The 15,719-nt window shown below is 42.3% G+C and overlaps 1 protein-coding gene across 4 annotated transcripts; it reads left to right on the forward strand.

Annotated features, from left to right (window-relative positions):
- Positions 1 to 557: 557 nt before the first annotated feature.
- On the forward strand, positions 558 to 15,694 carry srek1 (splicing regulatory glutamine/lysine-rich protein 1). Of its 4 annotated transcripts, none has more exons than XM_034238880.1 (11): positions 558 to 827; positions 976 to 1,109; positions 3,098 to 3,213; positions 3,303 to 3,449; positions 9,523 to 9,701; positions 9,869 to 9,999; positions 10,090 to 10,204; positions 10,289 to 10,396; positions 11,961 to 12,032; positions 12,159 to 12,273; positions 13,448 to 15,694. In XM_034238880.1, exons 1-11 carry the CDS (start codon positions 700 to 702, stop codon positions 13,628 to 13,630), a joined length of 1,428 nt encoding a protein of 475 aa, XP_034094771.1. In that variant the 5' UTR covers positions 558 to 699; the 3' UTR covers positions 13,631 to 15,694. The 4 variants fall into 4 exon arrangements, with proteins under 4 accessions (XP_034094771.1, XP_034094772.1, XP_034094773.1 ...); XM_034238881.1 differs by having other exon boundaries at positions 10,292 to 10,396; XM_034238882.1 differs by having other exon boundaries at positions 691 to 827; positions 976 to 2,762.
- Positions 15,695 to 15,719: the final 25 nt, after the last annotated feature.

The raw sequence follows: 15,719 nt of genomic DNA on the forward strand, positions 1-15,719 counted from the left end.
TGGCAATGAACCATATTATATTGTTTAAGTAGGCCTGAACATGATCTTGATATCATAACATTTCAATGAACTATTTTAACATTCATGATTGTACCAACTTGAGGAGCATTTATTTATTGAATTTTCCTTCCGTGCCGTCATTCTTCTACTTCATGACAATTCAAATGTAAATATTGTACTTTTTACTTATTTATTTATTTTATAAATGTAGTTAGCTACTTCATCAATTCAGATTTTTACACACACCACTTAGGAATAACTTGTGTAATATGATGCCATCCAACATTATATTCAAGTAGGCTACCTGAAACAATAAGTGTGTTGAGAAACATTACAGTTTCAGCTTCTCGAAAGTTAAGATTTAATTTTTTATAATTTTGAGATTTTTCTCCTTGCAAATATACTTCAAGTATATGTTTCCTGTTTCATACTTTTACGTGTACTATTCTCAATGCAATACTTTTACTTGTAATGCAGTATTTTTAGTGTAGTTAGTACTTTTACTTTCCACACAATAGAGGGCAGTAGTGAACCACAGAGTTAATTATCAACCTGGTTTTAAAAATAAGAAGAAGCCCGTGAAGCCTGTCGCTCCGCCCGCTTGGATGTAAGCTGCACGGCGCCGAGCGGGGTGACAGAATTAAAGATTGTATATAAACACCATTTATAGGTTTTCAACGTTTTCTAACAGTTTGCACAATGAGCGGGATACCAGGGACTGCTGTCGTCCAGGTTACCAACCTGTCCTCGGCCGTGAGCAGCGAGCAGATGCACACCCTGTTTGGCTTCCTGGGAGACATCGACGAGCTGCGGCTCTACCCGCCCGAGTAAGAGCAGCCTACCCCGGCATGTCTAGCTATGCAACACCGTGGATCTGAGGCCTTTCTGCAACCCACTAAAACATGCAAATAATGATATAACGGATGAAAAATATAACTAACCCGCCTTGTTTTCTGTTTATGCTTTATTTCACAGCAATGCCCCTCTGTCTTTCTCGTCCAAAGTGTGCTATATAAAGTACAGGGACCCCTCCAGTGTTTGTGTGGCGCAACATCTCACCAATACTGTTTTTATTGACAGAGCTTTGATAGTGGTGCCATGTGCGGAAGGTGAGTGAAAGTCGGTTTCTTTAAAGTAATACAAATGCAATGTACGAATTGCTATGAGGTCGTCCCTTTTTGAATCCAACCGTTTGGTGTTTTGGTTGAATTATGGGTTGTTTTCTTTTTCTCACATAGAGTTGTGCCAGTTGGGTAGTCTTGATTTTAGCCACTGATGACGCTAGTTTTGTACACAGGTGTCTGGTTGTATCACCCTAAAAAACCTAGCCATCTTATTTCCTGTAGTGCCCAGCCAAGGTTTCTGTTTGCTGTCACAAGGTGGTTGTTTCTATCATTAGAGCAGTGGTGACTGTTTTCGAAGCTCCACTACATCCTTTACTCACTGTAAACACTGGATTATGTGAAACAAGTAGCTTGTGTATTTTCTTTAATAAACTGCCATTACTTGTTTCATGAAAATAAGTATCACAGTTGAATTAATCCCCTTTCTCTCTCTTTCATTTTTGGTGCTCCTTTTTCTTTAAACCTGCCTCCCTTGTGTACAGTCAAACAAGTGATATCACCTCTAACTTGATGCTTTTTGTCCACCTGACTTGGTGCTGGATGGCTACTGAGTTTATTAATTTGGTTTTGTATGTTTTTTCTGTGTGATTATGTGTGCATATCAGATGACTAGACTGGCCCAGCTGTTACACTACACTAGCCTGAGTCAGGCATTGTTTTCCAAGCCACTATCCCCGATCGGGCCAACGCAGCCTTCAAGGGGGAATGTGACCAGGAGAATAGCCTGCTGAGCCTTCCAAGATGGACACCTTGTCTCTTTTTATTTATTTAATTTTTAATTTTGGTTTGTTTCCTTTCATACTTTCCCATGTTGTCCACTCTCTACTGTCTCTATCTAGAAACTATAGTACTGCTTATCTCTAGCTTTGTGTTTATATTTGTTATTTTGGTTTGTTGTTTTGATTATTGTCCAACCCCCACCCCCCTCTCTCTTCCTGCTACAGCTGCAGCTTGTGTGTGATTGAATTCTGTCCAGGTTGCTACGGCATACCGGTGGGATGTGTATCACACATGGGATGCTAGGAGGATCACTAACACTTTACTCTCTTGTCGCCTACACCTGTTCACATAGTGAGGAGCTAGACATTATGAATGTGAGAACTAGTAGAATATTTTAAATTCTATTTACACTCACATTACAGCTCTGCTATGGATGTTTAATACATTATAATAGCACAAAGTCACTCCATTCAACATCATCTTTTCTTTTCAACATGTGACACATGATTTAAAGCTTTGCGTCGCTATTTGTTTTATATATTTCCAGCACTAGAAGAACATTTCCTGTGGTAATCATGCTCAGGGCTTCCAGCTACAATGAACTGAATTTGAATATGTTGTTTCTTAGTGGTCTTAACGTAGCTCTCTTCTCCAGCTATAAAAGCAGCAACCCTTAATGGAAGTGGAATCGGAAACAAATAAATCCTAATTGGTTGTTTTTAGTCTTGGCTAACATTTCCTACAGTTCTTAAAATTGTTGTTCTTCTCTGTATCTGATGTCCTGTGTGCTATTAGTGATGCAGCCATTGGGGTTGTCTTGTGTTGCACACCTTTCCAACACTGCGAAACGATCGCCCCCACGGAAAAGCGCCCATGCTTGATATCGTATGGTTCATGACCAATATGTTTCCAGTACAGGTGACCCATGCATCAAAGTGTTGACTCATTCTCTGCATTGTGTTTTTTCTTATTCTTTTTTGATCTATGAAAAGAGACCAAGGACAAAACAAGAGTGTTTTTGAAAACAAAGTAAAGATTTTCATTGACAATAATAATTCAGATTGACTGAAATGAATAATTTAACAAATGGAAGTAATGCTGCTCGGTCTCCAGTAGTAGACAGTTGTAGGCTGTATGGGGAGGTGTATGCTCTCTTTCTCTCTAGAATACAGTGGGCTAATTGAGCAGACATAGAGGAGACATAGAGACGAGTCCCTCTAATGCCTTCACTAATATCTGCTTCTGTCCTGCAGGGAAAATCCCAGAAGAGGCCAAAGCCTTGTCTCTTTTGGCGCCTGCCGCTCCAGCACCTAGTCTAATTCCTGGTGGGGGGCTGCTGCCAATTCCTACTCCCGCTCCCCTTCAGAATGTGAGTCAGCACCTCTCGTGTCCTCTTTTATGTGTCTCCTTTGAGCTTTCATCTTAAGTAAAACCTGTGTGTGTGTTTGATACCTGCAGCTGAACGTCCCCGCAGTGAGTCGGCTGTCAGCTGCTCTGGACCCCACAGCATCATCGCTCACCCAGACCCCCCTCATGGGAAATGTGGACCCCTCAAAAGTGGATGAGATCAGGAGGACCGTCTATGTTGGCAACTTGAACTCACAGGTAACAAACCTCATGTCAAATGGTGTATAATTACCTAGCAGCAAAGTGGTGTATCTTTTCGTTGCACATGTAACCCAGTATGGCCCGTTTGTGTGTTTTCAAAGAACAATGGAGCTATACGGCACAGAAATAGAGTAAATATTAGGATGTGGGTACTAATTTATTCCTCAATAATTGTCATTTTAGGTCATCTTGAGATTTGTCTACATAAGAAAGATACAGAAAATCAACAGACACATCCTTTAAATGCACAAAATGTAAATGTTGGCCACTACAGGTCTCTCAAAATAAAAGCTTGGCAGACATTGGATAGAGGGGCAGCTAACTAACTGCTAATGTTTGCTTTGCTTGTTTCTCTAATAACATAAGATCAAGACATGCGATGACTAAAATACTTCCCCCAGTTAAAATATATATTTAACAACGGCTAAGATCTAACAAGTGTAATGTAAAAATGAGGCTCACTGGATACAATTCAATTGATGAAAGATTCTGGCAGACAACCACAACCCTGACTCATCCTCCATTTTTTTTTTTGTGTGTTGGTTTACCATTTACTGCTGATGGTGTATGATAATCAACCACTAAAATAGGTCCAGACTAGGGGTGGGCGATATGACGATATATATCGTCGTGACGATATTAGGTCTCCATGATATGCTTTTTCAGAGATATCGTATCTATCGTGATTTAAAAAAAAAAAAAAAATTAAAAAAAAAACTGATGTGAAAGACATGCTCTAAAGCTGTCTAGTCAGGATTAAGACAGTATTGCACTTCATTTATTGTCTTGGTTGATTCTGTTGGCTTATATTTTATTTGATTTGCGTGCATATGAAACGCTAACCATTCCCATTGAGATCATTAAAACTGTCATTTGAACGGCAATCAAGCCTGAAGCCACAGAGACGGACACGATCCCCTGTCCGGCTAGGGTTAGCCAACACACTCTCACTCCATAATCGTCCAGGAGCGACGTTTGGTCAGTGTCCGTGGTGTGCAGTTGTGACGCTCCTATGCTCCTTCAGCTTCAAAAAGGGACGCAAATAGCTTTCAACTGATTGCAATGTATTCCCATCTGCGGCGGGATTTGACGCTCATGGAAGCACGGCATTCGTTTGTGTCGGCTGCCCTTAAAGGCAATGTGAGCGTCCATTCTCATTGGATAACGGAGAATTGTACACCCGGAAGTAAGTATTCCCCTTACTGTCGATTGATTTGACAGTGATATCTGCACTACTCATCGACTAAAAAACACCAGATTTTCCTTGTTAATTACACAACATTGATTGGTTTAAATTGTGTGCAATGCTTTTGTATTTTTCCCCTTCGATTCGGAGAAACAAATATTTTTTCGGAGTAAAGGATGGCAGAAGACACTACACTACCCAGAATCCCCAGCTATCGTTTGGACTACACCATGTGCTCTGTTTGACAAACCCCTTGATAGTCCTCAAGCTCTGTGATTGGAGAGTGTGCTCCGAGCAGTGGTTGCGTTAGACTTTTTCGTTGTCCGTCATGTTGACGGACAGGATCGTAAAATTTCCGTCATAATCCATTATTATCCGTCATTTTATTTTTCATGTTTTAATGATGAGATGAGACCTATTTAATATTTATGTTTGGGTACTGAGCAGCAAATGCTCATTCAATCATGTTTTAATGATTCATACAGAACTTTTAGGGGCATGGATAAACAAAAAGATAAACAGAGACACCGACCGTGGTCACTTTTCATGTCAACACGAACATGAATGATTTATTTGTTCCTGCACTGACAGCACAGCAGAGGCGGGCAGAGGCCGCTAAAAACACCACGACCATTGTCCCTAAACAGGCAAATATGAACAATACCATCGTTTTAAATGAGACAATTACAATCAGAAATATGAACAAAACATTTACAAGAACAACTCAATTGACCTGCTGTAGCCAAGCCTGAACGCTGATTTCTGCATCGTCGTGCACCCTGGACAAATCCGTTACTCATCTTAGCTTTTCTACAGATCTCGCAGAACATTTTGCCATCTTGCCTCCTCCGCCACTTAAACTCTTCCTCCCACTGAACCCGGTACTCCCGCTTGAACTCCTTAGGCGCATTCACACTGCGGTACTTTTCCCATAAAGGTTAATGTGAACTTAGTTCATGTGAACTCTTTAGTTCGCATGAACTAAGTACAGATCGCGTTCACACTGGAAAAAGTCCCTGGGGGTGGATTAGGCAAATGAAGCCGCTGACGTCACTTGTACTTCTTCTGCTTTGGGTTTACTGGCAGGCCGCAAACCACTTCACGGCGTATACTGCCGCCCAAAGTCCCCGGCCGGAAGTCCCCGGAGTTGGGGACTGGCTTCAGTAGAAGCTGCTGGGACTCCCAGCAGCTTCTACTGAAGCCTTCCGAGTAAATCGCCAGAACGCCGACACCTCCTCATCTCCACCGCTCCCATGTTTTATTTTGTGTTGCCATAAGTTAGTCTCTCTGCGTTTCTGCGCTGGGCTAATGCTAATAATGCTAATGCGAGGATAATAAAATGGCGGCTTCACAAAACTTTTTGGGAGTTTTACGGGGCGTGGTTTGCAATCCGCCCAGCCAATCAGAAATATAGCTCTTTTCTCACAAGAGAGCCGCACGAAAGTCCCTGCTCTCTAGCAGGGACTTTCGTGGGGGTAAAAAGGTTCACATGAACTAATTTTAGTACCGGCTCTTTTTGGTGTGAACGCGATAAAAGAGTTCACATGAACTAAGTTCACATGAACCTTTGTGGGAAAAGTACCGCAGTGTGAATGCGCCTCTTGCCACTTGCTTGTCCCTCTGCCGTTGGCTGAACGTTGTCAGTTTTAGTCTAACCCCCAAAACACACCAGGAGCGTCTGCGTCGTGTTACGGCCGCACCGCGGCGGTCGTAAGGATCGCGGCCACTCTAGTCAATGGGTGCTATTACACCACACGCGCCGCGTTACGGCTCAGACGCGTCCCAGAAGCGGCTCGGCGCAGCGCTTCTCTAAAATTAGGATGAATCCTATTTTTTCCGCGGCGCAGCCGTAAGGTAAAGTCGGGCAGGCAGCCCCCCCCCTCGCAGGAAGTGGAAAGGTGAGCATCCGGGCCAGGCCCATCCCCCACATATACTAATTTAGCAGACCCCACAACACCTCCACTACGAAACGCACCATGGACGACGAGGTGTTCATAATGGAACTGGAGAAACACACAATTTTATATGATGTAACCAATGCTTTTTACAAGGACAACATCAGAAAGGACAAGGCCTGGTTTTTAGTCGCTGCAGTTTGTGGAGTGGAAGGTAACAACTACATATTAATGTTTTGAAGTTAATTAATACTTGTAGGTACAGTACAGAGCCATTCAGTAGTTTAACATCTTGTGAAAGTCGTTAAAAAACTGTTCAGTAAACTTGCATTTCACAATAAAGTAAGATCTTATTTCCTATATCAAGATTATTATATTATTATTATTTTGTATTTATATTTTTATAAATATTGGTTTTTTAACTATACTTTATCTTGTGAATTTCGCCCAGGGATCAATACAGTTGTGTTTAACTCTTTATAATGATATTATATTTTTGTATTATAATTTGTTTTTATTCATGTGTTATAACAACTACCCAAAATACTCTCAATAATGTTTAAATACAGTATGCTGTGGTGGAAAACCTTGCATTTATAATGGAAATATTCCAAAATCAACAACAACTGCGAGGCTGCACACACGACGCTCCGCTTCCGCAACGTTTTGAAACGCGTCTGGTGTGTGTTGTCGCAGGAGGAGGTCGCAGCGTGGCGCAGCCGCAACGTAACACGGCGCAGACGCAGCGGTCGTAAGGATCGCGGCCACTCTAGTCAATGGGTGCTATTACACCACACGCGCCGCGTTACGGCTCAGACGCGTCCCAGAAGCGGCTCGGCGCAGCGCTTCTCTAAAATTAGGATGAATCCTATTTTTGCCGCGGCGCAGCCGTAAGGTAAAGTCGGCAGGCAGCCCCCCCCTCGCAGGAAGTGGAAAGGTGAGCATCCGGGCCAGGCCCATCCCCCACATATACTAATTTAGCAGACCCCACAACACCTCCACTACGAAACGCACCATGGACGACGAGGTGTTCATAATGGAAGTGGAGAAACACACAATTTGATATGATGTAACCAATGCTTTTTACAAGGACAACATCAGAAAGGACAAGGCCTGGTTTTTAGTCGCTGCAGTTTGTGGAGTGGAAGGTAACAACTACATATTAATGTTTTAAAGTTAATTAATACTTGTAGGTACAGTACAGAGCCAGTCTACAACACAACAAAATAGGAAATAACAACAATAAACACGATTTAAACAGACACAAACATAAACCATTTAACTACGTATAGCCTACTTACTTGTAGAAGTACAAATGTCCAGGAAATATTCCAAAATCAAAATCAACAACTGCGAGGCTGCACACACGACGCTCCGCTTCCGCAACGTTTTGAAACGCGTCTGGTGTGTGTTGTCGCAGGAGGAGGTCGCAGCGTGGCGCAGCCGCAACGTAACGCGGCGCAGACGCTCCTGGTGTGTTTTGGGGGTTACCCCCTAATCGCACCAGGAGCGTCTGCGCTGCGGCTGCGCCGCGCTGCGACCTCCTCCTGCGTCCTAACCCACCAGGCGCGTTTCAAAACGTTGCGGAAGCGGAGCGTCTTGTGTGCAGCCTCGCAGTTGTTGGATGAACATTCCACTTCCTGCCTGCGCCGCGCTGCGCCACGTCAAAAATAGGATTCATCCTATATTTTAGAAATTCCTTGCGGCGAGGAGCTTCTGGGACGCTTCGAGCCGCGGCGCAGCGTGTCTGGTGGAATAGCACCCATTGACTAGAGTGGCCGCGATCGCTAAAAACGCCGCAGCCGCAACGCAGCGCAGACGCTCCTGGTGGGATTAGGGGGTTACTGGCTTGTCCTTCATCCTCCACCGCATCAATCCCTCTTTTCACCTCGTTTATCCACACCATCACAATTACTGGGCTTATTAAAAAAGCTTCGGACGATCAGCTGCCGTGACATTTTGCGATTGCTAAAGCCGGTTAAACAACAAGGTCAAAAACAAGACTAGACAATAGCTACTTGATATACACACACTCGCCACCAACTGGACAGGGGTGTGAATGACTAAATAATAGTTACAGACTACAGTAGAGTAGATCGCCCTCAGTCGACCTGGCCACTAAGGATGTAATATAATGTGGGCCGCTGGTGGACATTTTGGCGCTGTTCCGAGTTGTGTTCAATCTGTCAAAATGACGGACTGCTTTCAGATTTTTCCGTCATTGTTAGAAAAAATCCGTCATTGACGGAAAATATTCGGTTAACGCTACCTCTGGCTCCGAGGGTTACGCCGAGCCTCGAACAGCACTTGAAATGGGATGGAACCACGGCAGACTGTCCAAAACTGAATTTGAACGGCTGGGGGAGCGGGAGGGGAAGAGGCTCTCCGTGCGCGGCGCAGGGGGCTATGACAGCGGACGGAGAGCCTCTTCCCCTCCCGCTCCCCCAGCCTCACCTACTGATTTTAATTTCACCATATATCAAGCCCGATCGATTTCACAATGTCAGCGCACCTCTGCTTTCGTGTTGGTAGTTCAGTCCGAGTTGTTTGACACGCTAGTGCTAGTGCTACCTCAGAAAGTTCATTTTTATACTGAGAAACTGTGCCTTGAAGCCATATCAAAATGTTGAATTGTTCATTCAGGGATTCATTTCAGAAATAAAACCAGCTTGAAATGCTATTTTGGTCTGTTACTCCTTTTTGTTTTAGTTTCTGTTACCTTGTAGGTGCTTGTACTGTTAAGTAACTTGAAAAATAACCATAATAACCGACATGAAAAAATATCGTGATATATATCGTCTATCGTGATACTGCTTGAAAAATATCGTGATAATATATTTTTCAATATCGCCCACCCCTAGTCCAGACCCTTAACCACATCAAGTCAGGCTCAATAAAAACAAGCTGTTACCTATAAGGCACCAGTCACGTTCAGGCAGAGGATCAAAGCTTTACATTCTTTACATTCTTTACATCCTTCATTCCACAGACCACCAATGCAGACCAGCTGCTGGAGTTCTTCAAGCAGGTGGGCGAAGTGAAGTTTGTGCGAATGGCTGGAGATGAGACCCAGCCGACACGCTTCGCCTTCGTAGAGTTTGTTGGCCAGGAGTCCGTCAACAGAGCCCTGACCTTCAATGGAGTCATGTTCGGAGACAGACCGCTGAAGTGAGTCGTTTTGAGAAAAAGACAATTTTACTGATCCAGTAGCACCGAATTTCTCTTAATATTGTTCTCAAATAAGAAGCTAGGTGGTCAAAATGACATGAATCATCACAAAGAACCAGATATCATTAGTAAGTTGGTGTTAGTTGATATTGTTTTATGTCTTTCAGGGTGAATCATTCCAATAACGCCATAGTCAAACCCCCAGAGATGACTCCACAGGCTGCAGCTAAGGAGCTAGAAAGTGTGATGAAGAGGGTGAGGGAAGCACAGTGTACCATTGCTGCTGCCATAGATCCAGGTACAACATCTTGATTTTCTGCATGTTTAAGGGATTTAGTAACAGATAAGTGAAATTGTCCTGACACTGAGACTGCTACTCTTCCTCCAGCTGACTTAAAGAAACGCTCCCCCAGTCGCCCTCAGAGATTATGTCGCTCCCGCTCAGGGTCAAGATCCCGCTCTCGCTCAAAAATGCACAGGAAAAGATCCCGCTCGAAACAAAGGTGATGACTAATACACTCTTGCATGATGCTGTGATCATATGATGGTAATTGTTTCAGGTCAGTGATTTTTTTTTTGTCCTGTAGCAGACCAGCGCCAAAGTTGTGTCCCAGGATTGACTCCCACAATTCCCGGAGCAGCCACAGGAGGAGCTCTCTCTCCCGAGACAAGAAACATAGTCGCAGTCGCTCTAGGTATGTTGGGAAAAAACCACAATGTTTAGCTTGAAATATTCATCGAAACAGTGTTACGGAGCGTCCACACAGCAGCGTGCGTTGACGCTTGGAGGTGGGCGTATCTGAAGCTTGGGGATTTTTTGCGAGCAACGCGACCAACAACCAATCACATGAATCTCCCGCCCCCGACATACAAAGCAATAGCAATGTTAAAACGAAGTAAACTGGATATAAAATCCCCAAACAGGCGAAAACCTACCAGATTCACCCACTGTCTCTGCCACCTCCCTCCATGCCTCGCTCCTCCGGTTTGTATCCCGGTAGATCAACAGAGACTGATCATACAGCACCGGGTGATTCACTACCGCTATAATGTATTTTCCCTCCATTTTTTTGAATATGAGGAAATGACCTGCGTAGTCTCTCCCAGCATACACGCGGTTTGATTGGCTAGTGCTTGTATTGGCAGATTTGCATAAACGGGATTTCATTGGCTGACGCCTCTGTCGAGGCGTCAAAAGTTGAACATTGCTCAACTTTTGACGCCAGCTACGCCAGCAACGCTCCACGTCGCTTCCCAAAATGCAGTTCGGCTAAAAGTGACGTCACCCCATTCAAAGTGAATGGGCAGAAGCGTTGGAAGCTTCAACGCACGCCGCTGTGTGGACGGGCCGTTACAGCTGGATGTGAGGCACATTCTGCTGCTGTAATTTCATTTTAGATTTTACAGTGCTGTAAAATTGGAGTAGAAATTGGCCCAATTCCAAACCAAACCCTACACACTACCACCCACAGGAGTGACACTCGCAGCTTTGGGGCGACCTCTCCAGCAGAAACAGGCCATAACTTTCCATAACAACGGTTTCAAATCAGCAAAAAATAATAACTAAAATGAAACTCTAAAAATCTTAAATGGCATTTATTTGATATAAACGTATTTTTGGTTTAAAATCTGATGTTTATAAGCTGCTAAGTTTTTGCAACAGTCCCTGTAAATGTATACTTTATAATCAAATGCACACATTTACCGTTTTCTTGACTAAACACGGGTATATGATCCTTTGTTAAGAAAAATACGAGCTAACCATGACGTTGTTAACATCTGAATGAAATGATTAAATGTCTATCTTGTTGTATCAGTAAATGTTTGCACGGAACTGTTTGTAAAAGTGTCTCATGACGGACACACACAGCGTTGGGTGGGTCAGGCAGAGCAGCAGGTGAAGTCAGGTGATGCAGACTCTCTGTTGGAGGGCTTGTAACCCACCCCCCCTCCACACTTGTTGGTTTGGAACGGCACTTTGGAATTGGTCCCAAATCTACTCTAGCGCCCTTCTGTTATCCTTTTCCTGAACAGCAGGGGTCCCCAGGCACTTGAGTCAGTTGCTGCCAATATTTGGCTCCTGTTGTGCTGCATCTGGCACCAATGAGGACAACATCATCTTATTAATCCTTTAATACAATACATTTGATGTTTTTTATGTTTCTATCAATGTTTTGTCTAATCTCATGTTCCTGCTTATCCATAATTGCTCATATTGTTTCAAAAATGTATTAAATCCTGGTAATGTGGTGTTCTCAGGGGCCATAGGAGGAAGAGTAAGGATTGCTCAAGGAGCCCCCGGAGGAAAGCAAGGTCACCCTCCCCAAAAAGGTAAACTCATCGTCTCCTATGCTAACCGTTGTCTTTTTTTTCAAGGTGTATTTACTGTTTACAATATCAGTGATTTTGTGTGCATGATTATGATGTTTGTCCTTATGTCTGCATTGGCTTTTTCAGAGGAAGGAAAGACAAGAGGAGGGAGCGCAGCAGGGACAGGAAGGAGCGCTCAACATCCAGGAAGAGGAGCCGCAAGGACGAGGAGAGGATGAAGAGCAAGGCCAAGCCAATGAAGGTAATAAAGCTGTTAATTAAAACACCTTGCTTTAAAAGACCTCCCTCTGCAGATACCAGAATCTGCTGTTCATTTCCTCCTGCTCAAGCAGCCAAGTGAAGCTGTTGGACTGCTGATATTTGAATGAGCTGAGCTTTGTAACACTGACAGACATGAGGGGGATGAGATGTCTGTCCCACTGCATGTCTGCAAATCTCTGATTTCCTGTCCCCTAGAAATCCCCCCCGAGTAATCTGTTTTTTTTTTATCAGAGGTTACAAAACTCAAGAATCAAACCTTGTGAACACCGACCTACTTTCTAATTTTGAGATCACACAAAGGAGATAGCCATCAGATAAAGGTGACACATTTTAATCCTATCGCGCTCCATCTTTGCTTCCGATAACAATCAGAACATTTGTTCAACAAATGGCAGCGGTTCTTCTCAGAAACCACTGCTAACCTGCAAAGTGCCTGCATAGCACAGTCTGTGTATTCATGACAAGTTTCAAAGTTCAAAGTCATTTAGACAGATACAGCCAAAATGCGTTTAATAATACACATTCACCCTGTAGACATATCCGCAGTAATCTTTTTTATTTACCGAGTCATTGAACACAGTATAACGGCAAACATTTAAGAATAAAGTCTGTATTGGAAACAAGTGATGGAAATGGAAGGCAGTGCAGGTTCGCTGTTCAGTGTGAATCCTCCTGTCTGCAGCCAGGAAGGATTCTGTAACTGAATTTGGAACAGAACCCACACTTTATTTCTCGACTGTGGAAATGTGATATTTTTTCACATCCCAGATGAACAAAGGCATTTAAACGTAAGTTTTGTTAAAAAAGGAGACATGATTTCACTAGACTGAACTATAACTGGGATTTATAAATGAGTCTTAATCCTAGTTTATAAAAAAAAATGTTTGAGAATGAATTGAGAAAAGCTGAACCCACTACTTGCACATAAGACACATTGAAAATACACAAGATATTACTTGCCGTTGCCATCGTGTATTGAGATATATAGATAACGTTATATATATATAGAATTATTGAAGGAATCAAAATACTTTTAGCAAGATGCTTATTTTAATTTAAGTTACCTGTTGATGTTCTAGTAATGTAAATCTTTGACCTTTTAGTACCTGAACTTTGAGCCGACCAGGTTTGATTGTTACTCGTTCAAATTCCAGGTGGAAAGGGACTACGACAGGGAAGAGAAGGACGAATATGAAAGTGACAGAGAGGACACGCTCAGTGAGGACATGATGTCATCACCCTGCGCCCAGCAGAACGGCAGCTACAAGACTCACAATGAATATGCATCAATGGGTGCGGACAACAACAAGGGACTATTCCATCGCCATGGAAACTAACCCTTTTTTTTGTCAAATTATGGCAGCACCCATCACATGAGTATAACCTCATAAACAGCAGATAACCACTAACAACAGCATGTTTGTCTCATCATCATCATCATCATCATCATCATCATCATCACCACCATCATCATCATCATTATCATCACAACCTGATTTCTACAGCACATCGTTGCATGGACGCTGTTAATCATTCTCAATATCACACTTTAAGGGCACTCGTAAGATTTTGGGACTTGCAGCAGGTACACTTGATACAATGTACAAAATCAGTACAACACTAAATAATACAAGCTTAGGAACACCGCAACAATAACTGGACTTTAGACGTATTGGATTGCATAACCCAATATAAAAATGTTGCTCTCTATTCCTCCAGTAAACATCTCAACCACACTTAGTTGTTCAAAAAGCCTTTATTGCCTTCAAAATGATCAGTATTTGTGTAATAGTGTAGTAAGTATTCATAGTTCATAGTAATGGTCTGCAAAGGCTAAAATCCCCACTAACGGTAAGCTGCTGTTTTCTCAATGCATAGACAACTCACTTTAACTCTGACTGATCTAATGCTTGGTCAAAAAATGGGTGCAGCTCTGTTAAAAAGGCGCTTTTATGCTTTTTGTATATGGATCAGCAAAGACTAAAATCCGAAAGTTCTCACCAGAGGGAGTTTCTCTCCGACACCCTCATTAATAGGGCCATTTTTCATAGAAACTAAAACATCCCTCTCTCTGACTGAGGTCTCATGGGGTGTAACTGTTTTCTCTAAGTCTGCTTCTCTGGCCTGGGTGTGGCTGTGACAACAACTTCCCGTATTCTGCTGGCTTATTTACCGAGTGAAACAAATGGTAACTTTTAAGGTGTAAGAACATGAAGGAGTGTATTGAAAAGTTGCCCTTTGTGTGGCGTTAAAGGGAGATTTGACAACCAGGTTTGTGAAATGTCCTTTTCTTCCTGCTCTGCCTCCCGGTCAACTGCTGTTGAGACTTGAAGTGTTGTAATGTGAGAATGCAAAATGGTGTTATTCTGTTCCTCTCAACATGTTGCTAATGTGTTTTATAAAAAGAAACATTTCTGATATGGTCACCATGAATTCATCATTTTATATTTTGTTTTATGAGTGTACTTTCACTTGCTTTTATATATTTCAGGTTAGTTGCTAAATCATAGCTGTCACAATGTTTGTTTTCCCTGTTGTTGTTGTTGTAATGCTGTGAGATAAAAAAAAAAGAAGGTATTTACTGTTTTTTTAAATACTAAAAAAGCCTATACTGTAAACAAGATGATGGTGGTGTGCACCATGTGTGTTGGCTCATATTGCTCTAAAGAAAGTGAGACGCAAACAGAGCCTGGATATGTCAAAGGTCAAATACTTGCCCGCACAGAAGGGTCAAAAAGTGCCTAGACTAAGATTGTACAGAATATTCTAATAAAATATGGAGACTTATTGACAGATGCAACTTGGAATTATTGTTTAGGATGTTAAATACGTGAAGTTATATTTAAGTATTGTCAGCTGTCTTTAGTAATGAATAGAGTAGATTGAACCTTCAGTGAATTTGTCTTTTTATTTCACAATCTGTTCTATCATTTTTAAATTTGCTGTTCAGTTTGCATAATTGTGATTGTGTCAAAGATGTGTCCGCAAACTGGCCCCGCATTAACATCATTGCTTTTAGGAAAGCTTTCATTTTAAATGGAATTTAAATTCCACCTTTATGGCTTTTACAAACCGAATAGGTTCTTTTCCCGCTTTTTTCATTGACACAAAGCTTCAGTTTGTAGTGGTGAAGTTGTGATGTTTAATAAAAAATAAAAAAACATTTTCGACACAATAACACAAACCATGTTTTGTATCCACCATGTATTGTCAATATGTAGAAAAGATTCATGGTTTGTTCTGGGGGGTAAGGCACTTGATATCTGTGTTTGGGACTTCATCTGAAGGTTTGGAGAAAACAGTTTTTGAAGAGCCTGTATGTATGTGCTCATCCTCAGTTTGAAACTGACAAAACATCTGATCTGTTTCCAAAAACACTCAATAAAGACACTTTTCATTCAGTCATTTGGTCTCAATTGTGTCCTT

The sequence above is a fragment of the Gymnodraco acuticeps genome, unplaced genomic scaffold, assembly GCF_902827175.1.
Source record: "Gymnodraco acuticeps unplaced genomic scaffold, fGymAcu1.1, whole genome shotgun sequence".
NCBI lineage: Eukaryota > Metazoa > Chordata > Actinopteri > Perciformes > Bathydraconidae > Gymnodraco > Gymnodraco acuticeps.